Source organism: Leuresthes tenuis, unplaced genomic scaffold (assembly GCF_036924035.1).
Source record: "Leuresthes tenuis unplaced genomic scaffold, fLeuTen1.0.hap1 SCAF_24, whole genome shotgun sequence".
Taxonomy (NCBI): Eukaryota; Metazoa; Chordata; class Actinopteri; order Atheriniformes; family Atherinopsidae; genus Leuresthes; species Leuresthes tenuis.
Window position 1 is genome coordinate 13,896,865 of NW_027325378.1, and position 25,517 is coordinate 13,922,381.

The 25,517-nt window shown below is 38.2% G+C and overlaps 1 protein-coding gene across 1 annotated transcript in view; it reads left to right on the plus strand.

Annotated features, from left to right (window-relative positions):
* The window catches only part of neto1l (neuropilin (NRP) and tolloid (TLL)-like 1, like), an 84,536-nt gene extending 59,460 nt beyond the window's left edge, over positions 1–25,076 (plus strand). The window contains exons 7-12 of the mRNA XM_072378871.1: positions 5,817–5,899; positions 7,924–8,069; positions 13,519–13,632; positions 17,116–17,743; positions 18,608–18,682; positions 21,759–25,076. Coding sequence (XP_072234972.1) covers positions 5,817–5,899; positions 7,924–8,069; positions 13,519–13,632; positions 17,116–17,743; positions 18,608–18,668 — 1,032 coding nt within the window. The 3' untranslated portion in view covers positions 18,669–18,682; positions 21,759–25,076. The remainder of the gene's footprint in view (positions 1–5,816; positions 5,900–7,923; positions 8,070–13,518; positions 13,633–17,115; positions 17,744–18,607; positions 18,683–21,758) is intronic.
* Positions 25,077–25,517: the final 441 nt, after the last annotated feature.

The following is a 25,517-nucleotide window of genomic DNA, read 5'->3' on the forward strand; positions in this document are numbered from 1 at the left end:
TCATAAAGAAAACAATGACACTTGGGGGTTTCTGTTTAAGACAGATGTCAGATCACGAATTAACCCCATGAGTGTCGGACGTATCTTATTCTAACTTAAGCAAACTGCTTAGACATTAAATCATAAATGTACTCTGTGAATGTAAAATAATTTGATCACCTACCAACTGTGGACTGAGTTACCAACATTGCTAAATTGTGATACTAACATTTTTATGCGGGTTTGTCCAACATGAATTCGACTACACGGTGCTTCACTTATTAGCACCCAGGCACAATATACATTTCACTGTCATGATGTTTTTTCTTTTCTTCCAGAAACCAAAAATAACCTCGGAACTTTCACAATCTAAAAACGTCTGCCACCTTGTTAGTTTAGTGAGCTGTATGTGCACAGTGACATGTGCAGGACTGTCTTCCCGCTGAGAATTCGAGAATTCGAGAATTCTGATTCATTTTTCTATTTTTTTTTTGTCCGACACGCACAGAGCTGTTAAATATTGTTCTAAATAATAACACTCCACATGACCATTTACCCCAAAAAGTCATCTAGATACTTTAATGCATTACTGAGTAACATGTCACATCCAACAAACAAGCAAAACCTTTACAATGTTGGGCAGGTGGTTTTAATGTTGTGGCTAAATGGTGTATGTGATCATGTATTTAGAGATAATTCAGTGATACTCAAGACCTGAGCTGGGCGCTTGCTTGTCGCAGCTCTTGGCCAGCAAGCAGTTCCTTCCCAGCACTGATGAAAGCCATAAAAATCTTATTAATTACCATTCTAATACTTCCACTTGCATGTGATTTTGTATAATTTAGCTTCCTCCTTTCTAGAGCTGCTCTCTGGTTCAAACATTTCGGCTGAATTACCCCCGATACTGAAGAGCTAAGCAGACCATAACGTAAATAGAATCAGGGTTGATAAGGAAGGCCGGTGTCAGCTGTTGGCTGGAAGAAATATTCATTCATCCCCATTCAGTGAATGAGGAATTAGTGAAGAATCAAGTGCAAAGCCATCAGAAAACCATGAGATTATTTTGTGGCAAAAACTAAATTAATTATTTTTTTCATTTTTTTTTGTGGATTAAGAACTGTCAGAAAAGGACTTTAAATGAAAAGATGTATTTTTTGCAAGAGAAGAAAAGTACGTTCTAAATTATATTGAGATTTATTAATGGTTTACTTTGTTTTTTCTTTGCCTCTCCAAAGCAGAGAAGCCCCTTACTCTTCTATGTACTTGTCTCTTCTGGTACACACACACTGGCCTATGATATGCCTCGCTGATAACATTAGTTGGTCTGTGATTCATGGCCACAGCAGCTGTTCTTATCTGGCATACTCTTACGTGTTGCATATTTCCTGCTAATGCCCTTGTTTTCCCTTAGAAATGTCCTTCTGACTCATTTGCTTTAAAATTCAAGGCCACGGGAAATATTAGAGCGCACCCTCAACGTTCAGAATTTCTCTGAATCCTTCATACTCACACGTATGCACACAAAAAGTGTATTTACTCCTCAGTTACTCTATGTGGAGTGTAAAACTCCTGTCTGTGTATTGCAGGCGTGGCACCGAAGGAAGATCGCATACGCATATCCACGTGTGTGCAGATATGAACGTCTGTGTGCATAACAGAGTAACAGTACATGTGTAACAGGGCGAGTAATGGGCCAAATGCTTGCAGCAGTTGGCAGTGATAGACAAGGAAACAAATGAAATTTTTAGTACAACTCAGTGTTCAGACTCACAGCCCTGAAGCTCTTACCTGCACTGCAACACTCATTAAACATATAAAACTTCTATTACAGTCTTTTTGTCACACACGTATGCTCACATATCACTTCAGAGATGCAGAGAATGCCACTGCCACTGCTCCACCCCCACCCCAATTACTGCGTATGTGCATGCATGCAGTTGCGCTGGGAGCTGGGCAAGGCATCCATTCGCCTATGCTGATACAGTACTGCACTGTACCCAGTGTGCCAGGAACAGCAGAGAGATAATGACATCCTATACCAGAGGCTCTAATTAGACTGCACAGGAGCACTCCAGAGGGGAAGCAGGGGTACAGAGGAGGAAGAACGAGACAGGAGGGGGAAAACGAAGATACTTAATAATGCATTTTATAGAAGATATAAACGTATAAGAGATAGAGTTTAAGGGGTAAGATGGCAGATGGCTGAAAGTGATGGTGAAAGTAGAAATTCCTGCAGGTAAGCAGTAATGACCATGTGTTGTTGCCAGAAGTGACAGCACTGCAGCACTTTCAATGCAATGATGGCATTACTTTACAGCAGCATGTGTCATTTTCCCCGCAGCTTTTCCTATAAAAAGGTTTAGCAGAAACGGTATAGATTGTATAGAAGTAACAAAAACCAACAATTCATCGACCGCAAGACTGTGAAATTAAAAGTCAAATCCATGTATGTCTTCCCACTGCTGTCTGATTTTAACTGCTGTGTTGCTTATTTTTGGTATTTCTGTTGTGACATCTGCCCAAATTCAGATGACAAATGTTAGTTTTATCCAGGAATATTTTCATTTGCCTTATGGAACATTTTTGTCCTGTCTATTTTTCCACCACAACCGCCTGCACTTCCTGACACCTTCTGCTTGTTTTCATAAAGATAATGGTCACAATATGGACAGTCATTCAGACTGTAATGAGCAGCGGGCGCTGTTGCAGGCACCTTTTTAGCCACAGAGAGAACATATTCTTCCCTGGTCAGTGATGGATTCCTCGTCATTATTGGGTGCCGCGATCAATGACGCGGCAGCCTATTTTCTAGCTGGAGCCAATCCCTCACCTTACAAATTTGTGATTGTATCTGATCCATTGTCGTCCCATGGGTTTGTGTCCTGCTCTTGGATTTTTCTTCATTATCGGGCAGTTAGAGCTCATTAAAAAGGAGCAGCAGAAAAGCAACATCAAATGATTTTACTTGTGTGTAAGTCTTAGTTTTCGTTGTGTTGTCACGTAATGAGGTCCCTGTGTTCACCTTGCAGTCAGTGCAAACAGTAACTGCATCTATCAGATGCAGGAATCTGAGTCGACAACATATTATCAAAGATGTTACATCCAAGAAAGATTTGTGTTATTTTTCCTCAGCAGAATGCACACAAGCGAAATGGAAACAAATTCAGCCCACGATGACAAAGCACACCATTCCATTTCTTATTCCATTCCATTTCCATGAGCATAAAACTGTAATTTAAACATCGTAACAATGTGTATGAAATATATGTAACTAGTTTAATCAGATACACTGGTACTGTATGCAGAGGTTTAGGCACCTCTAACCAAAATTAAGTAAGTGTGTTACAAAGGGAATTTAAGATGACCTGATTTCCAAAAGGGTTCTCATCATGGTTGGTCCTAGGGACACCTCCTTTGGCATTTATCACAATTTGTAAACACTTTTGTCACAGCTAAGACACAATTCTTGTTTTGAAATGTTCTCCAGTTCTTCTCAAGAAAGACCTCCAGTTTACTGAGGTCAGTTGGCCATCCTGCATACTCTGCTTTTGATTAATTAACAGATTGAGGTGTTTATGTTAGAAGGATTGTGTGAGCCATGTAAAAACTTTCAGTTTACACTGAGTTAGTCCATTCTGGATTTGATTCTGAATCATCAGTTTGACAATAACCCCGAGAATTTGAAGTAATTTGCAACCACTTTATTGCTCCATGTGACTGCATGCAGTATAAGCCCAAAGCATGATTGATCCAGTCATGTTCAACAGCTGAAAGGTGTTCTCCTGAAATTCTACATTTCTCCTCTTACGAACCATAACTAATGCGATGTACCAGTATCATCTTTTCATGCTGATTAGTTCACAGAACATGCATCAAAGATGCATCAGGCTTACTGTCCATATGCAAACATTGAATTTTTGTGGTGATCATGCTTTCAGATGACTGTAACATAGAGCTCATATTTGTGCAGATGTTAGATGTTAAAATGTTGAAGTTTCATCTTTAACTTTATGCCCTTTGCAGATCAGCTTGTCTTTGACTCACTTCACAGTTTTCACAGTGTCTAAATTTTAGAAAATTACTTAAAATTACACAGCAAATTCCATTGAGTAATGTGTATTTAGGGTACAGTAGTGCTTTGAGCTAGATTATAAGGTCACCACACTAACTTGCATAGAGTATCAATAACAGTATGCTAGTTTACAATATTAGCTTGATTACATGCATCAAGCTTGAAGTCTGACTGAGTCCGGTGGGCTGGGATTTAGTTTTTTAGTATCTGATTATAAATCAAAGGATCAGAACCAAGAGTGTCCGTACACTACTTTTGACAATCTGTCAAGTAGATTGTTTTCAGGATAAGTTGTTCTATTCACGGCCATCCTTCAGACATAGGACTCTGAAAGCAAAACAACAAAAGAGCAGCCACCACCTTCTGCAACACTGCTAATAGAATGACTTCAACAAGAGACTGTTGTGATAGTCAAGATGCTCTTTGATTACTCTAAGTTTGTCTCTTTTAATTAGCCATTAGCACTCAATAAAAGTCCATACATAGACCTTAATGTTCGTTTTATAAACAGGGTTTTGCATTTGCAATTAGTCTGCTCTGACTGAAAGAACTTTATAACTGGTTACAGATGGCTGCATTCAGTGCATTCTTTGTGCTGTGGGTGGAAAACTCCATGTCTAATTTGCCTGCTACTTGTCTACCAAATGACTGGGCCAGTGTCCTAATTAATATGCTTTTTTCAATTTATTTTTCTTTTGAATTTTAAATTGGAAGAAGAAGAATTTTGATGAGAGCAGCTGTCCATTAACGGTAACCATGGTCATTTTTGTGATAGAGCCAACATAGCGATCCAAGAGGCTAAAAGCTACCCCTTTTTTTTTATGAGATTAAAAATTGTTGACACCACTATGAGACCTCAGGGGAAGTGGTTAGCTTGTTTTTATACTCTGATCCATTTCACTTGTCATGTTGTCAGAGCAGGGTTGACATTGCAAGGTTCATTATCGTGCTCCATCTGTAGCTTTCGTCTTTAGGCATTTAAAGCGTCACGTTTCCCTGTCACAGTTAGGGAGCGAACCAGTCATTAACCATAATGATGGCGAGTGCTGTGCGCAGCGGACCAAAACCATAGCTGTGATTTGTCAATCTCAGCCGGATGAATATGTGACAGACAATAATGTAAAGGCAATCAGGATGCATTGAATAGCTACTGTGAAGAGTCAAGGTGGATATTTCACTGAACACAGGACTATTAGGGAAATACAACAGAGCATCTATTGTATTTATCACAACTCTTGCTTGATGATTAGATTAGATTAAGAAATAAGGTAAGTCTGTTCATATAGTGTAATATTTGAGGTCCACTGGCCCAAAAGTACTTTAAATTCGAAAGAAAGTTGGTGACTTTTCCCTCTTGACATGCAAAGATTGTGGCGTAATTCCCAAAGTCTCCTTTAAGTTTTAATAAGGTTATAGGTTTTGTGTAATACTTTAGTTTAACAGATATGGAAAATGTGTATAAAACTGATCGACTCTGTCTGTCTTTGAGTCCTCATTTGATATGCGTATGTAATGACTTTGCACTATCTGCAGTCTGTCAGTCTTATTTCATTAAATGACTGCTATATCAGACACTGGGATAATGACTAAGATGCACTGGCAGTAATAGTAAGGAGCTGAACTCTTTTCTCCCTCTTTTCTTGTCTGATTTGTTCACTTCATTCCTCTGTCATATCCAAATGTTACCGTGTCTTTTTAATTTTCCTCACTTGATCTCCTTTTGTCCCTGTTTTTGTCTTGCTCTCCAACTCCTGGCATTGGACAGATCTATCTACGTTTTCTGGAATATGAGATGGCAAATTCCAACGAATGCAAGCGCAACTTCGTAGCAGTCTATGATGGTGGCAGGTGGGGTTTTTTAGTATCTTTAATTTGTCCATTTCAGCTCTGCTGTTGCAGGGCAGTGCTTTAGGCTGTGTCTCTATAAAAGACTGAGAACTTTAAATTGCAATTAAATCAAATTAGTCTGCTTTGATAAATTAAAAACAGTTGTCATGTTCATGTAGCTTTTGGGAGTTAAAGAGACACTTTTGGGAATCACATTTCTTGATGAAAGTTGAATGTAAAGAGTATTTTCATCTCATATGGATGACATTAGCCAAGCCTAAAAAAATATACTAATAGACTAAAAATAAATGGATCATGTGCCAAAATAAAAATGGCACATGAGCCAAGTAATACCTCAGCTTCTTGTCTTGTGATAATTTGTGTTTCTCCTGAATAAAAGAAACAGCATACACATCGGTGCTTGAAGTCTTTTAAAAAAACTTTGTAAAGTTATCTAAAATCACATCCATGAGAGGCAATAGTTTGTGAACTTCTAGGTTTGAGGTAGCAGTCAAGTGTGAGAGGGTGCCTATTTCATCTAAAGAACAGTGATTTGTCTGATGTTTGCACACATTAGTGAAACTAGAGAGCTCTACTAACCCACAGTCAGAAAGATTGTGTACACATGGAGGAAATTCTGGACCACTGCTCCCCTTTCCAGGAGTGGTTCACCCACAAAGATCTTTGCAAGAGCAAGGTGTGCAGGTAATAAATGGGTTAACTTTTTATAAATTGGCGTTATATAAATGCTGTCATACTAAAGATAACTTTATTGAACTGAGTTAGATTGAATTGGAATGAATTTGATTTTATCGGGTTGGACCACATTCAACTGGATTTGACTTTAACTTAAATTATTTGTAAAAATGACTTTATATGAATTGATGCTAGATACAAAATTAATTTAGATTAATTAAATTGTGCATAACTGAACTGAGGTCATAAAGGAAACCATGATAACTTCTCAGCATCTAAAGGCCTCCCTCATATTAACTAATGGCAATGTAACCATCACTGGAGGAACACATGACATGGCTGCGAGGGAAAGATACACATCAGCAGTTTGATAAAGATCATGTAGACAAGCCACAATAATTAAAAATGTTTTATGGAAGGATTAATAAAGTTTTTTTCTTTTTTTAGTTAAAAAAGAGATTATGTATTTTTTAAAAGGAAAACACTGCCTTTAAGCATAACACAAGCAAGTTCTAAAGGAAAGTGGCAGAATGCCTGGCAATAAGATGAAGCCTTTACATTAAAAAATTTCTTGAAAGTCAAATATCGGACCTTAAGCCAATAGTGAGTAAAAAATAGGCATGGAGAAAATCCTCCAACGTTGCAAAGTCGGACCTGATCAGAGGAATTGGTTAAGATAACTCCTAGTCAGTGAACACAACAGATACGCATATTTTACAGATATGTAATACTGGCCTCACTAAAATAGATGACAAAGTGTAATGTTTTAGTTGAATCAGTTTAATTGTCTCCTTGCTTTATCTCGCTTTAGGACTTGTGTGCAAATCTGATTATGTTTTTGGTCATTTATGTGCAGAAGTAAATAAAATTCTCAACACGTTTACAAATCCATTATAATACGCTGGAGGATCTGGTTACCTGCAAATTGAGTCAGCAGGCTTAATCTTCCTATATAATAAGCTACAGCTACTGACTTAAGCTTCTCTTTATATGAGAGGGATTTTGGTGTTCTTATCTCAAGTCTAGCATAAAGGTTTCTAGCATGCTTCCCACACATTTTTTTACAAAGATGTCTGCTTTGATAAATAACTTATTCTTCATCTTGAGATGAAATATTAATTCCTGATTTAAGATAATACTAGTTGATATGATAAGATAAGGTTATAATTGAAGTCTTATCTATAATAACCATAAAAGTGGATATGAGTCCAACACAGGACCGAACAGAAACAGGAGCCATGTCTGCTCTGAGACTCTGTTCAACAGTGAGGCTTATTGAGATGGACGGAGAATATCCATGCTATTTTGCCATAAAATATGCATTCTTATTTCTTTCTGTCTTGTTTCAGTTCGGTGGAAGACCTGAAGAGCAAGTTCTGTTCCACGGTGGCCAACGACATCATGCTGGTATCTACGCTGGGAGTCGTGCGCATGTGGGCAGACGAGCACAGCCGCAAAAGCCGCTTTCGCATCCTTTTCACAACCTTTCAAGAACGTAAGATAGGGCTCAGAAAGACAGATACCTATACCAATGCATATGTGCTCTTGTACAATGACAAAGTAAATTGAAGTAAAACAGAGGGTGGTCTTTTGGGGAAGCAACGAAAAGAAGATGGAGGCACAGTAATCACATTTATGGCAAGTTATATCAGTTGTATCAGAGGTTTACTTTTAGAGGTATCACAGTTTAAACAGCAGCCAATGGGAAACCAGGGACCACAAATTCCAGCAAAAGGAATGTTGCCTGTGGGTGATTGTGAATATGACAGATGGGGTAAATTGCAGCTTAGCTCTGCCACACTAGCACAGCTGGGGAAAAGGCATTGTAACTAACTCCTTCTTGAGACAGAAAAAAAAAAGAATGAAGCAGAGCCAGAGTAAAAAAAAAGATTCCAGGATGGGCTGCACCTTGTTTGTATCTCCTTGAACAAAATACCTGAAAGTACACATTCTGTCTTCCACATTCTCATTCACTGATGGAGCTTCAGGCTGGACTTTGTACCAGTGACGTGAGCGAAAAACGTAGGAGGCTTGAGAGTGCAGAGCATGTCAATATCATTGAGTGCTCTTCAGATGGCACATAGGCAAGCAAATAGGTGCACGCAGTCTTACAGCCTTTGTACACCATTAGCATTTTCATTTTTGGGAGTCAAAGTTTATCTTTTGTATCCCAAGAGAATAAGGCACAGACTAAAACAATAAAGTGCACCCAAAAAAATGTAATTAACTTCAATATATTCGTCATATTTCTAGTGTGACTGGAGATTCTGGTTATTAACAGGAAGAAATAACACATTTTACATATAAACTGAACCATGAACTTTACTTACCTACAACCTGCTTATGCTCTATTTGTTTATTGCTGCAATTAGACTTGTGCCTTTATCAGTGTAGACAGCAGCAGCAGCAGCAAAGGTGTTTATGTTGTGAAGTCAGTGTCTCTTTTGTAAGGCCTTTTCACCAAGTAGAGCGAGGATGTGCTGTTGCTGGGGCAACGCTTCTGCCTAAGTCACTCAAGTGATCCCCAGCCAGACCTCAGCCTTTAGAGCAGCATCCACCGCAGCTCAGCAGCACTGCACCAACCCTGTCAACAGTGGATGCACAGATGTGCCAGAGCTCGGGAAAGAAAAAGTAGCAGAGCAAGTAATTCAGTTCAGCATGAGGTCTTTACTTTCTTCCCTTAGAGATCAACTTTTCCTTACATGTGCTTCATTGGTACTTATGAAGCCTTCGTAAGTTTAACATTTTCTCCTCCTTATATAAGTAATGTTTATAATCCAAAGACAGTGTCAAACTCAAAGCAAAAAGTAATCAGTGCCCGACAGTCATTTCATGAGATCTAAAACCTCATCTATATGCACTGCGTGACCACCACAAGTGAGCATGTCTGACTCTGTTACAGGTGCACACGGCTGGATTTGCAGCGACAGAGACAGTTTTTTATGATAAGCATTCCCCAGCCACCATGGATCCTTAGTCTTTTTCATGTTTGCTCCCAGTGGAACCAGCAGCTCTTAGAGAATCATTCACAGCTGCTGACTCCCAGCGAGCTGCTCCTGTGTGGAGAGCAATGTTCCCAAACACAAACATCCAACTTCATCTGTGCAGCGTTCACACCTGCTGATACAACTGATCTTGCTCTGTTTCCAGCCTCGTACACACTCACATACAGCGCTACAATGCAGAACTAAAGTGTACAATTACAAATGTGACATATAGGAAAATGAAACCAAGCTTTGCCCAAGAAGTAATTATGTCTTATGTGATAAATGTGTCTGTGCAACATCTCAGCTGTCAACATTTTTACATCTCATCTCTAACTCGTCTCCGTTTTTTTTTTCTCTGGCTTCACTACACACATCACTTCTTGTTTCTCGCGAAGCTTCTTTACTGTGTTCACAGAAGCAGTAGAGACCAACACTCATGTCGTGAGTGTGGATAGCACTCACTTATGCTATCCTTATGTATTTCTTATCATGGTAGCTTGTAATGTGCAATCAACATGTGTGCATTAGTGATTAGTTGAAAGTAAATATGAAAAAAATTTGTTCTTCTTTTTGTGAAATAAGAGCCAACCTCTACATCAACCTGCTTGATGTTCAACAGAATTATTAATTCAACAACTCCTCCATCCAATATGACCATCTAAATTGTTTTTTTTCATACCATTACCATAATTTACCACCAAAACAACCCAGAGGGATGTTCTCCCTCGATGGGACAGGGGAGAAATATGACTCATGGGAGCAAATATAGCTGTTGTGTGTGCTTCTGAGTTATATTTAGTCAGTAACACGACAACACTTTCCTTCAACAGTTTTGTCATTGGCTGGGTTTAGGAAATAACATCACCAGGACAGGGTTAGAAAGCTACCATGGTTGGGGATAAAATACATTCTTTTTACGAAGCACCTGTCTCTTAAATGGTAACCATTTTGATGGTTGCCTTTGTGACACATCAAAACAATACTTTACAACATTTCCTCCCTTCCTGGTTGGGTTTAAACATAAACATCACTTTCTAAGGGCTAGAAATCAAAACTACTTTGCTCAAAACATCATGGTTCTATCCATCCATCCATCCATTTTCTATACCCGCTTAATCTGTCGGACGGGTCGTGGGGGGGCTGGAGCCTATCTCAGCGGTCATCATGATTCTAAATGAATCAAATTCTATGTCCCATAATACCGTCATCAGTTTTGGCGTCACCACTGCCAATCTGACGCTTCACATGATGTTGCTCACATGACCACTAGAGGTTATTAATTATTTTAGCATTATCATAGGTTTTTACTGTCTTCTTGAACAAACTATATGATATATTTTACTTTGATCCAAAGCTACAACGAAATTTAATGGGTCCTCCCTTTTCCCAGACTCCCCCGCTCTACTGCGGGTTTTATGAATTTTGGCTTTTGTAGTTTTCCTTTCTTCTTGCTGAAAAACAAACACAAAGCAAGGGATCAACTGTTCAGTCGTCTAAGAATAGCAATGTCCTAGAAAGCTTTACCGTATTTATTACCAAAATGTCATTTTAAAAATTCATGCCATGATGGCAGACAAAAATATAGCATTTAAAAGTATGTTTATGGGTTATAGACTAAAATTGATTAAATATTGACAGCACAAAATTAGAGCAATTGAAAGATTGTAATACTGCAGCTGTTACTAGAAAATGTTTATTATTTTAAATACAGAAATAAAGACAGGCTATCTTCATCTTATAGACATTGCATAACTAGACTGTTGTAATAATAATAATAACAATAATAACAATGATGATAATAAAAAAAACGTAATTCTTGACTAAATAAACTCCCAATAACCAGGTGAAACACTTCACTGCAGCAGAAGCCTCTTTACTCTCAAAGTCCAATTCTGCAGAGAAACTATAGTTTCATCAGCCACTCATTTAGGAGATGATTTATGGTTCAAGTGGTGACTGTGAACATTTCTGTGTCGGCAGGCGGGAATTTTATAACAGAACGTCTTGAAATTAATTTTCAGGAGATTAGAGTGGATCAAGCTCTTTATAACATCTGGCCTCGCTCTTTGGAGTGTTGAAGAGAACGGGAGGTTTAGGCGGCAATATGAGAGGCAGTGGGCTCCCTCTGGTGGCTGTTTACAAAAAAACAAGCCGCCACAGCTTCTGCCAACAGAATGCTGTGTAGTGTCATTAAGGAATGAGAAAGAGAAAAAGCGACTGGAAAAGAAAAGGAAAGGAGAGGAGGAATATTAGAGCATACACAGAGAGCCAGCTGTACTAAGGAAATGCTGGCAAAGGCCTGGGAAGGAAGGGTAACATAGAGAGATAGATATAAGTCACTCTAATTCTGTGTGATATTGTTCACTTGGGATGAAAGCTGGAATAAAAACAGCCATACGTCACAGCGGTAATGATGTCAAAGAGTCCCTAGCTCTGCCATTCGACTGCCAAGCTCCTTCAGTACCAGTGGCAGTGTTGTGTGGGAGTGGAGAGAAAGTGAAAGATAAAAGAGAGACAATATGAGACGTGGAAGAACAAAGGTAGGGAAGGAGATCCCCTACATAACAGCCAGCCAGCAACTAAACAAAGCCATCCATTATGGTCACATGTCAGGAGTAACCTTTGGAGTATTCAAATATTTAAAATGATTTTAAAATACTTATAACCTGCCAATACTTGTCCATGGGACATAGGAGATAGTAATTCCACATGTGCACAGTGCAATCTAAAGCTGTGGTGGGATGTAACTAGTACATTAGTTATGATAACCTGTGGCACTTTACTTCATAGTTATTCTGTGTGGTTTGATTTTGACTCATTAGATTCTTTATATGTAGCTACATATGCCATTACTGATCATAAATTGTGATAGTAAACAGTTAAAAATGAGTAAATGATAATAGTTTTTGCTTAGTCTGTGAGTATAAAGCTTTTAAATGAAGGAATATCATAATATTATGACTAATTCAAGTCACTCCAATATTGCCATAGACATTGATGCTTCTGCTGTTAATGAGTCATTTTAGTCTTTCAGTCAACTAAAACAAGACTTGGTTCCATGCCACCTTTGGTTTTCAGGATACTGTCTTTACTGCATCCACCTTTTTTCTGTTATTTTATGGAGCTAATTATTCTTAGAGAATCAAATCAACAGCCCTAAATCTAAAAAGTGCACAGATGATAAATGATGATTTTCTTATTAAACACAATTAGGCTTGATGTGCCACTGTTTACTGGGACTGACAGGCAAAAATAATGAATCAACCATTTAGATGGATTATACATTAGTAAGATTGGTTGCTGAGAGCAAGGGCACCTTAGCTTTCAATTCTGTAGCTTATCTTATACATACATATGACAATGGAGTCACATTCTGCTGACCGATTGCTCTGCTGCAAATCGCCATCATAGGAAAGTGGAGATGCAATCAAGGAGGGACGATTTATTGTTGCCCATTCCAAAGAGTGACCATCTGCAGACAAATAAACAACATCTGGTATTAAAGAAACACTTTGTTTTGGATTATCGTGCAGATGATTGTAGTATGGACATATTAGGAGAAATTCATTCATATCCTCAAGTTGTCTCAGCAAATGTTTGAGTCAGAGGGTGCAGATGGAAATTTGTGAAGAACAGATTCAGGGGAGACTGCTCTGATTTAAATAATGCCAGTTGAAATTTACTTACTCTAAACCTGGAACACTGGGGCTTCTCTGTATTTGGACTTCAAATACTACCTTGCACAGCAGCATATATGAATATCCCTCGGACTTTAGGTTGTTGGGAACGTGAATTTTTTCAATAAAATAATTTCAACCTATCACTCAACTCTTTCTGTATGTAGAAATAGTGGAATTTTTCAGTTATAAGAAAGTGGTACCACAGAATATTTCTGTTCTCTTCAATTTTATAATGATAAGCTCTTTGTGTGGTGATTCTTTTCTCTTTTTCTTTCAGCTCCATGTGATGCCGATGCCTTCTTTTGTCACAGTAACATGTGCATAAACTACACACTGGTGTGTAATGGCATTCAGAACTGTGTCTACCCCTGGGATGAGAACCAATGTAAAGGTAAGAGGCCACATTCAAGCCTAATTTGAATCCTTAGCCCCTCTTGGCTTTGTATTTACATGATTTCCAAAACTAGCCACAGCACCATAATCAGAGAGAGAGAGAGAATGTGTTGACTGCTTCAGCACCTTGGACAGTAACACAGAGAAAAGTTGTCACGCATTAGACTGGAAAACAGATGTAAGCTGTAGTATGTTTGGCCATTACATTAATTAATGGACTGCTTTACTAAGGGTGAGCAACTGAAATGTGTGAACATGAGGATTATTGGTGGCTTTGCTGCATATATCTGTGGAGGAGATTCTTTTTTTCTGTCTAATATAAACAAAACTATCAACTTCTTACAACCTCTGTCCAGCTTTATGCTGATGTTGCCTCCATTCTGATCACTGAACATTACTGGCAATGCAAGTAATAGAGAAAAAAGCACCGTGTAGCCTGTAAAATTATATAGATTAAGATATGCTGTCTGACTGTGTGTGTGAATGGGTGAGTGCGGCTTTGAGTGTAAATGCACTTTGAGTGGTCAATTAGACTAGGAAAGTGCTATATAATTACAGTCTATTTACCATTTCTTCCTCCATTTTGTCAGTTTGTAACCATTCATCGAGAGTGCCAACATAAAAGAAAAAAACAAAGCACTGCCAATATAAAATACTACTGTTGCACTGTAATAATATTAATAAGAATATGAATAAGAAAAAGAACAAGAATAATTTATTAGAGAGACACTTAAAGAAAAGTGAGGTGATATTCCTACGTCTGCTGTACTAAAACTTCTAGCACCCTTTCGTTCTTTGGTCTGCAGTTCATTTTGACAAGATTTTCACTTTTGCTGTCGCAGTTCCTGATGTCAGCAACGGGAAGAAAGCAAAAGTATATATGATTCCCAAATGATCAAGATGCTGTCAAACAATTTAAATGGGGGTTCTGAGCATGACAGGTTTTCAGGCTATGAGATGTTTCCCTCTTTCTTTTTATGTAAAAATCTAATCATGATTTGCACATCTGCTCAACCCATGTGACATGAGCTTTGACTTTCAAACAAGTCAAGGGTTCAAACAAGGGTTCACCAGGTCACCCTATAGTCGACCTCAGGTGGCTCAAATATTTCAACCTAAGTGGACGAGCTAAGCACGCTGACAACGCATGCACCTGCATCAAACCTCATTAAGAAAAACAACATTCCGGAATCGAAGATGAGGAGCATTTTGTTTGTCATTTTACAAATAATATGCTGCATCTGTGTTTTTTCGGTTGGCAGGCTTCCCAAACCCTGTTTGACACTGCACTCTTACGTGCTCTTGGTAGAATGTGTTGGTTGTAATTAAGATAAACTGACTTAAATCTATCAGTTGTGCCATTCTAAAATGTGAGGCAAACTGTGCCTGACATCAGTCATGTTCAGTATAATCCCACTGACTACATTAATCACATCATTTGGATGTAAGACTCTGACAATAAGATTTTTGATTACAATCAATTTTCATTTCCCTTCAAACGATCTAGCTTTTGATCTTGTGGATATGAATTGCTCCAGTGTCTCTTCTTTTGTTTTGCTCTTTTTTCAATGTGTTTTGATGTTGTTATATTACTAAACAAAGAGCAGAAAAGGTGGTTTGTATTTCCCAATTTTTAGATCTTAACAGGTTATTTGTATTCTCTGACACATCATTCTAAGTTGTAAAGCTACTGGATCCATATACTGACTTTCTTCAAAATGTGTCCTGCCACTGAGGGCTCAATAATTTACACTTTTGAAGTAAGACTTCCTCATTGCATTGTTGGATATTGCTCAATTAATTAGCCATGAAGAATGAAAACTTTCTTGATCCATGATCATGTAGTGCGTTCCACGTTCATAAGATGAAATCTAAACCACAGCAATGAACTTCCAGTATTTCAACAGTGTTCTGTTATATTATTTTCACATTGATCTTTTTTCCTCTCACATAACAATATATGTGCAGAATTTTTTTTTTCACTTTTGTATGTAGACGGTAACTCTGAGGATTTAAGTAACCCCACTGATAACCCTGATAAATCCTGCATGACCTGTTCCTCACTCGTATAATATACCATTCCATCCTACAGTTTCAATCTGAAAATGTGTAGGACTCAGCAAGAAGAGGCCATGTTTTCCTGTCTGTTATTCTGTCTTTCTCCTTTTCACTGTTCTACTAATACATAAGTCCCACATTTGTCCTCATTAGTTGTAAAATGTCAAGTTTTATTCCCTTCTCCTTTACATGACTGAGTGTAACCATTTCCTGTCACTGAACCTCACTCCACTGTGCTACGAGTTTATCCAGCATTTAAATGTCACAGATCTGCCCACAGATTTGCTCGCTACTCACTGTTTGTCTGTCCTGCCCTTTGTAGATTGCTATGTGATAAATAGATTAAAAATGCGACCCAAAATTGTATTCAAGCATTTGAAAACACATAGAGGTCATGTCTTCATTTTGTACATGATAAGGTCCATTTTTAGAAATTATCATCACTCAAGCTATAGTTTCTTATTATTTCTGGATGCAACAGAGATCTGTGAACATTTACTAAGCAGGGCTTTTTTTCTGTGGCTTAATATAGTAGGAGTTCAGAGCACTAATATTTGCAGAAATACTTCTCATAGAAAGAGATTCACAGGAAAGGGCTTCTCACAGCCAGGCATTAGCAGTTGATTTTATCTGTGTTCATACAGTGTTCCCAAGGTTCCTCCCAAGTTTTCTCAGGTCCATGTCGTACATTCAGTTCCCTGTATAAAGACTTAATGCAATATCAGTTCAGGTAGGATCATGTAAACATTCAATCCAAGCAGCATACAGTCCTTGAAATATGGGATCCAGAAAAAAACAAGCCATGAGAATCTAAAAATGAGGGCACTTAGAACCCTGACAACACAGGACCCAAACTACATAGTACCCTGGGAACATGAGGCTATCAATTCTGGCTTATTCTCTTCCTGTCTCAAAAGAACACAACATTCAAAGACTAGCTACCACCTATACTGCAATTTTCCCATTTTGCAGAATATGGTGTGTTGTGGAAACAAAGCATTTAGGAGCATAGATCAGAATGCCTACTTTTTCTGCTGAATGTTAGCATTTATGTCTCATAATTCTACCTTTTCAAATAATCATCACAATAATAATGCATATAGTTGGAGAATAAATCAACCAGCAAATTACGTTTTAAATAGTTAGTTAGTTAGCAGGATTTGATTACTTATGTAAGGTTTTTTAAAACATCACTCAAGTTGGTCTCTTAGAGAAAAGAAATCAGAGGTTTGACAAGCCTCCCCTTCCTGAAGTGAGTGTTAATATGCTACAACTGAACAATCAAGATGTTCAAATGATCGTCAATTAACTATGAACAGTTGTTAATCCCAGTTCTTTCTTACTGTGAAAGAACCTTCTAAGTCTTCCAAGACATTTCATTAACCATCTGCTTTTTCTCTTATGTCTCTCCACCACTCCACAGAGAAAACTAATACCAAATTCCTGGACAACCTGAACACCATTAATGGGGCTGTAATTGGTGTTACCTGTTGCATCGTCTTCATCCTCCTGATCGTCTCTGTGATTGTCCAGATCAAGCAGCCTCGTAAGAAGTACATCTTGCGGCGTGAGGACTTTGACCCCACCATGTTTCAGGAGGTCTTTGAGCCCCCTCACTATGAGCTGTGTACTTTGCGGAGTGCCACCACACCTACAGCAGCCTCGGCTGATTTGGTCGACCTGGCAGAAGACTTTGAGAACTACCACGCCCTCCGCAGTGCTTCCTCGCGCTGCGTCCACGATCACCACTGTGGCTCCTCCTCCAACCCCGGCTCTGCACACGTGTCCCAGTTGTCACTCAGTGGACGTGGAAGTCGTTGCAACTTGAGCGCCCGTGACACAGCAGCCACCTCTCTGCTCACAGACCTTCCGCAGCCGCCCATGGCAGTGCGGCCCCTGCTGCCGACCACAGGAAACCGCAGAAGCATCTTGGTCATGAAGCACAGCTACTCGCAAGAGGCAGCGGACACTGGATGTGACCTGGACGATGACCTGGAAGAAGTTCCCACCACCAGCCACCGACTTTCCCGTCATGAAAAGGCAGTACAGCGGTCAGTATCCTTAGATTTCTGATGATGGAAGAACAGCAATCCTAGAGTTAACAACAGAGATGTTTGAAATGCAGGAGAGATATTTACATTTATTTTTGTGTTCTGATTTTGTTCTTGCACTTCCTCTCATTTTTGTCATGATTATGACCTTAATTTCTGCATTGACCTTTGTTGTTTCCCCCTTTTCTACCATTACAAATTTTCACAAAGGGCTAAATTACTACAGATGATAAATAAATTCGTCCGTTCTTGCATGCTCATTCTCGCACATGCCCTCCCTGAGTGTTGATTTATAGTTTTATGGACTCTATTCAAACTCCTCCATGGTTTGAGGTTTGTCAGAGCTCTTTAAATAAATGCAGACCTCATTTGAAGAAATGTTAATTCTGTGATAGTCCAGTTTTGACTGATCACACAAGGGCTTGAATCGGTGCCTCATAAAGGTAACAGATTTCATTTACATTAATGAAAATGATCAAATATGCATTTGTATTCCTAACTGTGATACTGAAATTATACTGTTCGTACAGTAGATCAATATTTTGGCATGAAGATTGTTTTTAATAACAAAAAGAAGTATTTTACTGTATACTTGCACCTTGACTGCTTGAAAAAAAAAAACTGTACATGTTTACAAAAACGCCATGAGAAGGTATCAGAGTACGTTCTTTTGAAAAATACCTAAAATACAATCTTTCCCTGCATGCACTTTCTATGTGCTGAAGTCTACAAGTATGCATGCAAGGCTTTTAAAGGCTATCAAAGCACTTCTGAAGCGTACTGCTTTTATGTAGCACATTATACATTCTGATCTCTTTATGCAAAAAGAGTTTGATATTAAATGAAAGAGCCATGACATTTCAGGTTCTGCCTCATTGGCTCTTTGAGCAAACATGAATCAGAGTACAACACAACTAGGGTCTAAGAGACAATCTCAAGGTAAGCACCCTTATCTAACGATCAACATCTTTATATGTTGTTGTGTAGTCATCATTTGCCCAGTCAGTATATACTTTTATGTAAGTTTTTTTTTTTTTTTTCCTTTTCTGTGACTTTTGCACAGGCTGATTATTTGCTTTACTGATTTATTTTTGTATGTAATTTTTGTTTCTGTTGTTTGATTGTTCATTTTCACCAAGATGGTCCCCTTGCTTGCAGCCATCTTGCCGTGTCAGTGAGTTTGTTTGAAGTCTTTGTGATGCTCAAGTTTACTGTATGTCCTCTTTCCTTGAAGACATACATTATATCACTCTGTGGATATTCATTTGCATGGAACTTTTTTCAACCATCTTTTAGTTGAGGCTGTTATCAGTTAAAGTGTTTAACCCTTTCATGTTTCTCCTAGGAAAGCCACAGGTCATTTCATGCCGACTCACCTAAAACCCTCCCATGTCATGTCATGGATTTCCTTGCTTGTAAGATAGAACAGATTTAATCATTATTGTTATTGTTATTCAGTTTTAATTCGAGTCTGTTCCAAGTAATTTTTGGGGCTTTTTTTCTTTTCTTTGTAGTGTTTTGGGTTGAAATTTGCAGTAAATATATCCAGGACATTTTTTAGGAATTTTACAGCTTTTATTTCCAGATATATTGCAGCCATCGCATTAAAATCAGGACATTATTTTCCACTTGAACAAAAATACTTTCAAAAAGGCCTGTCTCCACTAATCTTAATTTTATAGCTACTCAATGTCTTTTTTCTGTCGTATGAATATATAACCCCCCCCCCAAAAAAAATTTAAAGATAATACAAAAATAGAAAATAAGAAAATGTTTTTACATGTAAAATGTAAAAACAGAATACAATGATTTTGCTAATCTCATAAACCAAAGTTTTATTCACAGGAGAACTTAAAAAAAAACAGAAAATGTTGAAAGTGAGACATTGTACTATTTTGTGAAAAAAATACTAGCTATTCTTGAATTTGATGATAAATGTCACATCTGAAAACACAACATGGGCAGCAAAAGGTTGGAAAAGTAAGTGATACCAAAAGGAACAGATCATGGAGGTGCAGCAATTTGCAAAAGAAAAGAAAAACTGTCAGAAAAATGCTACTCAATGCAAAATTGTGGATACTATTTCATCATCTACAGTTCGTAACATCATCAAAAGGTTCAGATAATCTGGAGACGTCTCTGTGCACAGGGGACGTGTCCAAAAATCAATATTAGATGCCTGTGAACTTTCGACTCTCAGGCAGCACTGCATTGAATGCGGACGTGATTCCGTCATGAAAATCACTGCATGGGCTCAGGGACACTGCCAGAAATCCCTGTGTATGTACACAGCTCATCGTGCCATCCACAAATGCAGGTTAAAGCTCTATCGCGCAAAGAAGTCATGAGTGAACATGATCCAGAAAAACGACCTTCTTCTCTGGGCCAAAGTCCATTTGGAATCAGATAAGGCAAATCTGTTCTGTGGTAAGAAGAAACCAAATTTGTAATTCCATTTTGGAAATCACGGACACCTTGTCCTACAGTATATAGAAGAGACGGACCATCCAGCTTGTTGTCAGCACTTAGTTAAAAAGCCTGCATCTCTCATGGTATGGGGGTGCGTTAGTGCCAAAGGAACTTGCAACATGCACATCTGGAAAGGCATCATCAGTGCTGAGAGGTATATATATTTTTACTTTTTTAAGGAGGAGCTTGCCTATTTTATGAAGTCAATATATATATATATATATGGATGACAAATATGACAAAGAAGACCCAGGACGTCTGAGCAGCTAGACATAGATATTCGTCTCCCAAAGGTCCAGCAGCTGGTCTCCTCACTTCCCAGATGTTTACAGAATGTTATTGAAAGAAAAGGGGACGCTACACAGAGGTAAACACGGCAATGACCCGACTGTTTTTGAGACTATCAAATTCAAGATGAGCTAATATTTTACATGAAACAGTAAAATATCTCACTTCCAACATTTGATGTTCTCTATGTTCTATTCTGAATAAAATATCAGCTTATGAGATTTGCTAATCATTGCATTCTGTTTTCATTTCTGCTTCACACTTCTGTCATAAGTAGAAGTTATTTTGTCCCGTGTGAATATGAATTTGCAGCTGGAAAAACAACCATTCTTCCTTGGAATTATCCTTTTTTTTTTTTCCTTGTGGGGAAGTGTTACCATTCGTTGTTGATTATTAGAAAGTGGAATTATACTTCTTTATCATTTTATTTTGTTGAAATATGTTTATTTTTATGTTGAAATGGTGAACTCGTATTCCTCAGTGATACTTAAACTGAAAATATATACATATTTTTAGGTAGAGAATTATTTTGTCATTAACTTGATTATTGCGATCAGCAACAGCTGCTAAGTTGCAAATTCACCACTAAGTTTAATGGATGAGTAGTGCAAATTGTCCTGGAAAGAAATGGATAGAATTGAATGACAGTGAATGAATACATCCAAACTTAATCAAAAGTATTTTGAGTTGCATTTTACAAGGAAATCCATGAGACAGACTGGGAGTGTTAGTCAGTGTGAGTTGGTATGGACTAATGCTGTAAAGAAACTTTTTGAGTCCAAATAAAGCACACCAGAGAAAGCACACTAAGGTCACTTAAATTACTCACCACTCTGTTACAGGAAAAAGTCCTCTGTAGGTTTGCATGATTTGTGTCGGTTTTAGTCTTTGACTTTATGTTTGAAACCAAGCATAGTATTTATGCCTGTGTGTAACATTTCATGTGCCTCGGCTCCATGATGGTGCTTTCATGACGTTGCAAAAAGCACAATAAAACATTAGAAATTAGATGTATTTGATACTGTTTCGAATTGAGCTTATTTTTGATCGATCGCTGAAAGTTTAACTTTGTAAAAAAAAAAAAAAAAAAAAGCAGAGCTTTAAACGGGTCGTGCTTGCAGCTTCATGCCTGCGTGTGATGGAGTTGTCACATCGGGTGCTACCCACTGTTTTGTCTTTTAGTGTGAAAACTGTGCTGCCCTGATATATGTGTGTCTGCTTGTGTTCTACATTATGTTGCATTGTCTCCATCATGTAGACTTCTTGAGAATAGTGCTATCCTGGATCTGTACGAACGGGCGTCACTGACTTATGAAAAAGCGGAGCGAAGATTTACGCCAGCATGATGCTGATGATGATGAGAGGACACTGTGATGTAATGGATACTGAAGGTGTATTCATATGGAAAGATGAACTCAAAGAGCTAGAAGAATATACTCCAGCAGCAGCGCTGTGAAGAGCAGAGGTTCTGAAAATCAGTCAGCTCTGTATACTGCATAGTGTAGTCATCCCAGATGTTTTGTCTCACTGTAAAGAAATGGACCTTTACATAGAACACATTCACTGAACCTAAATGTTAGATACATATCTGACATTACCATAAATTCCTTGCTGATAACACGTTACTGAGCATCTTCAACTTCAATTTAAGCATGTATATTTCAAATTGATGGCATACATCTTATGATTTTTATTAGCAAATTAGAGGTGCGTACAGCTCGACAAATGTAGACGCTTATTACTAACCGAATTTAATTTGATTGAATTGATTTAACCAGAAGCAGTTTAGTTTGGATAACAATTCAAGGCCCGAGTCGTTTGGTTTGTGCATGATTCCTCTACATTCATTAAAGCGTTAACATACTAACATTAATACGGGGAAAAAAGAAAAGAAAAAAACTCTACTAATACATTAGCCATGTGGGTAAAATATGTGGTTTAAGACGCATCTTCACGTGAGACTAATTGCACTGCATGTGTTTGCTCAGCTAAATCATTACTCACCATTGCTCAAATACATTTTCAGCATGTTAATTTGAATCTTTGAACATGTCAGGCTAACTTTTTGACAGGCATTTTTACTTTAACAAAGACTACTTGCTTCTTTTAGACAAGCATATTTAATTCAAGTCCAACTGACTTCTCTTTTACTGTAGCAGCTTCATACCTTTGTATTGAAACAGACTTTTATACTAAGGAAAAAGGAAAGTATCACCATTTATACTGTCACTCTAGTTATCTTTCAGGGCTGATTTTACCGATGCTTTTTAAAATAAATAACAATGAAGCTTCCCCTTTTTTCTTTGACTTATTGAGTTTTGGTCAGTCGTTCCTCACCTGCCATTTATGTCTTACAAGCATACGTTTTTAGATGCGTCTGTGTTTGGTGTGACTTGCGTCAGATGTGGACACAAACAGATTTGTGACTCCCAGTGGTACAACAAAATCAGTCTCACTGCAGAAGAAAAGCAGCCTTGCACTCTGATAACACTCCAGATAAACAGGCGGGTTTTAGACTACACGTTCTGTAATGACTCGTGAAACAGCTGTACTTTTCACACGTCTGACGAACACACTGAGCGGGCCGGAAAAAATGGGCGAACTCTTGAATGTCACCTTGTAGAACAGAAGATGTTTCCCCTAGCTGCTTGTGAGACTTGACCATGATTCTGGACCATTTCTACGCTCAACAGCAGCTATTTGTTCAACATCAATATGTCTGGAATGTCTTGAAAGAGATCGTCCTGCAGCATCTCAGTTGGCTTTACCTCAGGATTTCAACTCAGGGCTTTTCAATACATGAATCTCCTTCTTTTTCTTTGACTTTTCTGTTGTTTCTGGGGGTTTTTTGTGCAAAATTCTGAGGAGGATTGTTATCTCAACGACTGCAAGGCTTTCACAGCCCAACAATGATGATTGGCCTTTATTCATAGGCAGGAGCATCTTCACAACCCACCCTTCTCGTCTCATTATTCCAGTTTGTTTTCGAAGGAGTCATGATGAGAGGGGTTTAGTTATTTTTTTTTCCAACCTGAAATGGGCACACACACATCACACACTCAGTGTCTTCTGAAGACATGAAAAGTTCAACTGTTTGAAGGATTTTTCAAAAAGGTAGCCGTTGTGTTTCTCAACTTTTGTGACTGAAATGAAGATGGGACCAAATTTGATCAGTATTAGTGAAAAGCTCCTGGAGACTTAACAACGCAGATTTCAAAGGCTTACCTCTGAGCACAGCAACATCAACACACACATTTCACACACTCCTGTGTGTCTGTTTCCTTACACTGTGTCACTGTCTGAATATGCTTCATTTTCTTACTCTGACAGTTTTATTTGCATTTAGCATCTCCAGTATGTGTGCATTAATTTTCCATTTTCAGTGTTATGTGCTGTGTGTATTATTTATTCCATGCTCTCTTTTCTCCTTCCTTACACACAGTCACGCACAGACATGTTACTGCGTATACCAAATAAAACATTTTTCATATCCGTACGCACGTTGCACCGACTTTTCTTTTTTTCTCGCTGCTCTACAACTTAACACTTGCAGAATTGTAAAAATTGCTCAGTACAGCCAGCACCGATACTCATCCACTTTTCTCCGTCTTTCTCTTCTCTGCTCCACCTCAAACACACACACACACACCCACACTTCCGCACACAAAGTCACAACCTCATCTGCCAGCTCAGAGATGGAGGCGAAAACATCACTAATTAAGTAAGTCTGAATCAATTCAATCACGAGCAGTTGAGGCAGCAGATGAGGAATGTACAGGGCCCAGAGCAGGCTTAAAGTAACGCTGTTTTCATTTCTCTGCAGATACATCAGACAGATGCATCATTCCTCTGCATCTTGGCAAGTTTGACTGCATTCGGAGCTAACGTCTCTCTCCCATGTGTATCTTGAGTGAACTGTTGCCCTGAGTAACTTTACCAATGTAGAGTGTTGTGATGAGAAATTTCTTTCTTTGTTTTTTTTTCTTTCAAATTTCGTGATGAAGTTTTTCCTCTTTGCTTGGATGACAAAGGTGCATTATCCCCACCGTGACCCGCTCCCCACATGGCTGCGGTTGACATGGAGCACTTGACCATTTCAGACGGAGGACTGAACACGTTTGATTTTTCAAGAATACAGTACCTTTAATGTAAAGATGTTCATGGAGAAAAAAAAATAAAAATTCAGGTTTTTAAAAGATCATTTTCATGAAACCATCTAAACGTGACATTACGTATGTCGGCTACTCATTCCACAAGTTTTTTTTTGTTGTTTTTTTTTTAAATGTTGGCTTATGTCTTAACAGTAGAGAATCAGGTTGATTTTATATCAGAACACTTACTTGCAGACTTGATGAGAAGGTGACATAACAGAATATATTAAATCAAGTCATATTAAGCTTCTTAGATTCTACTGACTGACTCATCAACAAACATTCATGTAATAACGCTTTTACTGATAGCATTTGTTTTTCTGCCTCTCTCATTGTCACAGCTCATTGCATTGTGGTTGTTTTTGTTTTGTTTTGTTTTTCTTTTAATCCATTTGGATATTCACCTGACAAAACATAAAGAAATGCTGGACCGAATGTTTTCAATAAACTCAAGTTTACTGATTTCATTGTGATGGCTTACTTTATTCATATAAAGTCTAAAGTTTTGTTAGAATTTGTTCAGGGTTGTGCGATTGTTATTTTTTGCTGGGAATTTGCTTATTTTAACTGCCTGAGAGAGCAATTAATAAGCATTGTCATTTTGATGCACACATTAGATGGATAGAGCTGCAGAGTGTGTGTGTGTGTGTGCGTGTGTGTGTGTGTGTGTGGTGAGGGGCTTCATCAGCATATTTGTAGAACCCTATTGGTATATCAACCCTATAATAAACATAGCTGTTGGGGGTTTAATCTATGCTCAGAGAACACTTTTGATGACTTCCATATCTATGACTGTCATTGTGAGATAAAAAGCTATTAATCTTAAAGATGAAACGAGGCCCATGCTTTAGGCCTGCAGAAGATAA